This window comes from Ruditapes philippinarum, unplaced genomic scaffold (assembly GCF_026571515.1).
Source record: "Ruditapes philippinarum isolate M1 unplaced genomic scaffold, ASM2657151v2 ctg175_1_1_1_1, whole genome shotgun sequence".
Lineage (NCBI taxonomy): Eukaryota > Metazoa > Mollusca > Bivalvia > Venerida > Veneridae > Ruditapes > Ruditapes philippinarum.
In genome coordinates, this window is record NW_026863915.1 from 148608 (window position 1) to 151948 (window position 3341).

At 32.8% G+C, this 3341-nt stretch overlaps 1 protein-coding gene across 1 annotated transcript; it reads left to right on the forward strand.

Moving 5' to 3' along the window:
* Window positions 1-512: 512 nt before the first annotated feature.
* Window positions 513-2120, forward strand: LOC132723825 (probable G-protein coupled receptor 139). The gene has a single exon (XM_060708615.1). The coding sequence runs from the start codon at window positions 719-721 to the stop codon at window positions 1769-1771; it is 1053 nt and encodes a 350-aa protein (XP_060564598.1). The 5' UTR covers window positions 513-718; the 3' UTR covers window positions 1772-2120.
* Window positions 2121-3341: the final 1221 nt, after the last annotated feature.

A 3341-nucleotide genomic window follows, 5' to 3' on the forward strand; every position in this document is an offset into this window, starting at 1 on the left:
GAAGGAAGCCAAAATTACAATGAATAATTTTCAAATTATTCTGAGCGATTTCGTCGCAACCCCATATCAGAACAATAACGTAATCGTTTTGAGATAACATGAACTGTAATCAAATAGTTATACAAACAACATGATGGATTACGTGCACTTGTACGTTTAAACAAACAATAGAAGCATTGGACAAATTAAAATCTAATATTGTGTTAACTTTGAGGTCAGTTCGTGCTTTGTTGATTTATCAACTTGTGTTTATTGCACACGGTACGTGGCGCTAATTTGCCTACCTCGTTAAATTAACCGAAAAAAAAATGACATTAAGTTGCTTCCGAAATGACTTAATACAAAATGTATATCTAATTCACTAGGTAACCGGTCAATATCAGTGGAGCTGCAGACGCTGATCAAGTTGATATAACGGACATATAATTGGGCTTGTATTAATTTCATATCTTAACTTGTAATCTTCTGTCAATAATAAACAACCACGACTAGCCTAGACATTCTGAATCGATATTGCCTTAATGTAAAAACAATTCTAACACCACGCTGTGGTACGTTAATAAATGCTCTGATGTCACGTCCTGTTTTTCCGGATACATTAAAATTCTGTCGACGATCTGAGTGCTACATATTTCAGAAGAAAATATGTGCACAAAACACGGACAAAATAAATAACGGATTCGACATATGTTGCTATTGTTGAAGATTTGAGTAAAGTATGAACTATCTAATTGCATCGTTCTCAAATGATACAATTTTAAGGACAAACGAGTCGGATACTATTCGCCAATACCACGAATACAAAATAACAAGATGTATTTGGATTATAATTCCACCAATTTTGTTATTTCTTGGAAGCATAGGTAATTGTTTAACTATAATCGTATACACAAAATCGTCATTGAAGACAACCGCTATGGCTGTGTACCTGACGGCCCTTGCTGTGTCAGATATAATCGCATTATACACGGGCTTCTTCACGGAATGGTTGACCATAGCATTTGATTCTAACATCAAAAACTATAAATCTATCGGATGTAAAATTCACTCCTGGTTTTTGTTTACATCAGTTCAGTTTTCGGCATGGGTTATTACAATAATAACTGTGGAAAGAGTTATATGTGTTTGGTTTCCTTTTCGAGCGCGGCGAGTTGAATCTAAAAGATGTGCTAAAATAGTTGTCGCTTGCCTTTGTGTTATGTTGATGATATTAAATTCTCACGCTCTCTATGGAATGGTGCATATATTTGACATGGAACCGATTTTCCCGTCATGTGCGGCTTTAAGTGAGGACTATCATTACTTCTTTCAGAACATTTGGCCATTCATTGACTCAACGGTATACTGTTTTGTTCCATGTTCATTGATCATAATTGGAAACTCGCTTATTCTTTATAAACTGAAACAGAAAATTCCACACTTTCCTACATCTGAATTGGAACATTGCGACTTCAGAAGAAATTTAAAAGTTGCCCGAGAACGGAAGTCATTGTTTCCGCTTATATTTTGTCTAAACACCGTTTTTGTTCTGACTACAGCACCAATTAGTATTTATCAAGTGGCTCTAAACTTTACTCATGTTTTTGACATTGAGATACATTCTGTGAAGTATAATCACCGGTTTCTTTGCTGGACAATACTTTTAATGGTCATGTTCTTAAACCATTCCATTAACTGTTTACTTTACTGTTTTACAGGAGCAAAATTTAGACGTGAAATAGTGTTGATATTTTGTAATAAGTATATAACGTCATTGAGGCGTCATCGATAGCAGAACGAATTAACATAGATAGGATGGGCACGCAGGATTCTACGGCAAAATCTTTCTCCGACTTGCAAGTTCTTAAAACATTTTACCCAGGAGGACAACTTATTTCATTCTACTTAATAAATACTACATTGTTTAACTGAAATGCGAGAAAAATGATATCAAAAAATGTTTTCTATAAAACTGTGTAGAAAACAGTTTTGTAAGACCAATATAAAATTGAATGCTTGCGTCCTGATAAGTAAACCAAATTTTCTGTGAAATGTTACTGATTGCTTGCGAATTGTGTGAATGTATTTTATTTTGTTATAATGTGACTCATTTTATTAAAAAGGTATATATGTGAACAGGATACAGGTAATTTTTATACTTTGCATGTATGCTAGTTTACACGCATAAATCTAAATTGTTACCCTCTACATATCTGTTCATGTCCATGTCATATATCACAGTGGTTGTAAATTTTCGTGAAATTTTGTTGTCATTAATGCTTCCGTTGGAGCACACTTTATCCAGATTTTATACTTCACAACAGCTGGTGTCAAGAGCCGTGTGATAGCCGTAAAAGATTGCCCCGTACTTCACGTCAGTGTTCTTATGCTTTTCTGATCCTTCGTGATAATTGATTCCAACACTTCTGTGTTGAAAATGGAGTACCGCTAAAGCCGATGCTAGGGGACGTGAGCGATGTTGCACTTTTTCATTATCTTACATGTACAGACTCAATCAAACCGTAATTTTGTTCCGAACGATCACACTTAATCCATTCTTTTAATTCATTACACGTACATGTTTGCTCGTTGTTCTATAAGTTATACAAAATGAATGTACTTGTCAATTAAATTGAAATTAAAAATTATAATAAAATATTAATAACACATGTTTCTTTATAAGTTAACACATACACAAATACAAGAATAATATAATTGATAAACAATGACAATAAAATTTAAAAGCAAATGTTTGTAACTTTGTATGTTTCCGAAGTCTTAATTGGTTTTCAATGAATTTAGATGACACTATTGGAGAAAAGGATGAAAAGGTAATTTTAATCAAATGAAACAATTTACTAATATATTTTATATCATTAAAATGAATTTAAAATGTTTGCTTCTACATAATATTGCGTATCGTCCAACGTAACTTTTATCATCGAAACTGTGATATACATTTATACCCTTAACCTCCTGCTTATAGCTTGTGATTTTCACAGCTAACCTCCTGCTGATTGCGTGTGATTATAAATGTATACTGCATTATATATATAAAATTTAAGTTTAGAATTTCTTGAATTTGATAAAGTATATTCTTGGAGGTGTATCAGACGGCGACGGTAAAGCTGCTGTTTGCGTTCCCTTGCACCGGTTTTTAAAAGAGAAATCTATATCTAAATATCAACATGATGTTTAATAAAAAAAGTCCAATAAATGATTCTAGTTTTCAAGGGCAAAATGAAATGCATTTAATAAAATATTTAGGCTGTTTGGTTAGTTGTAAAAAATGCATCATGATACTATATTATTTAAAATTTGCTTTCGAATGAAAATTCACGGGAACGATGTTTTTTCCAATA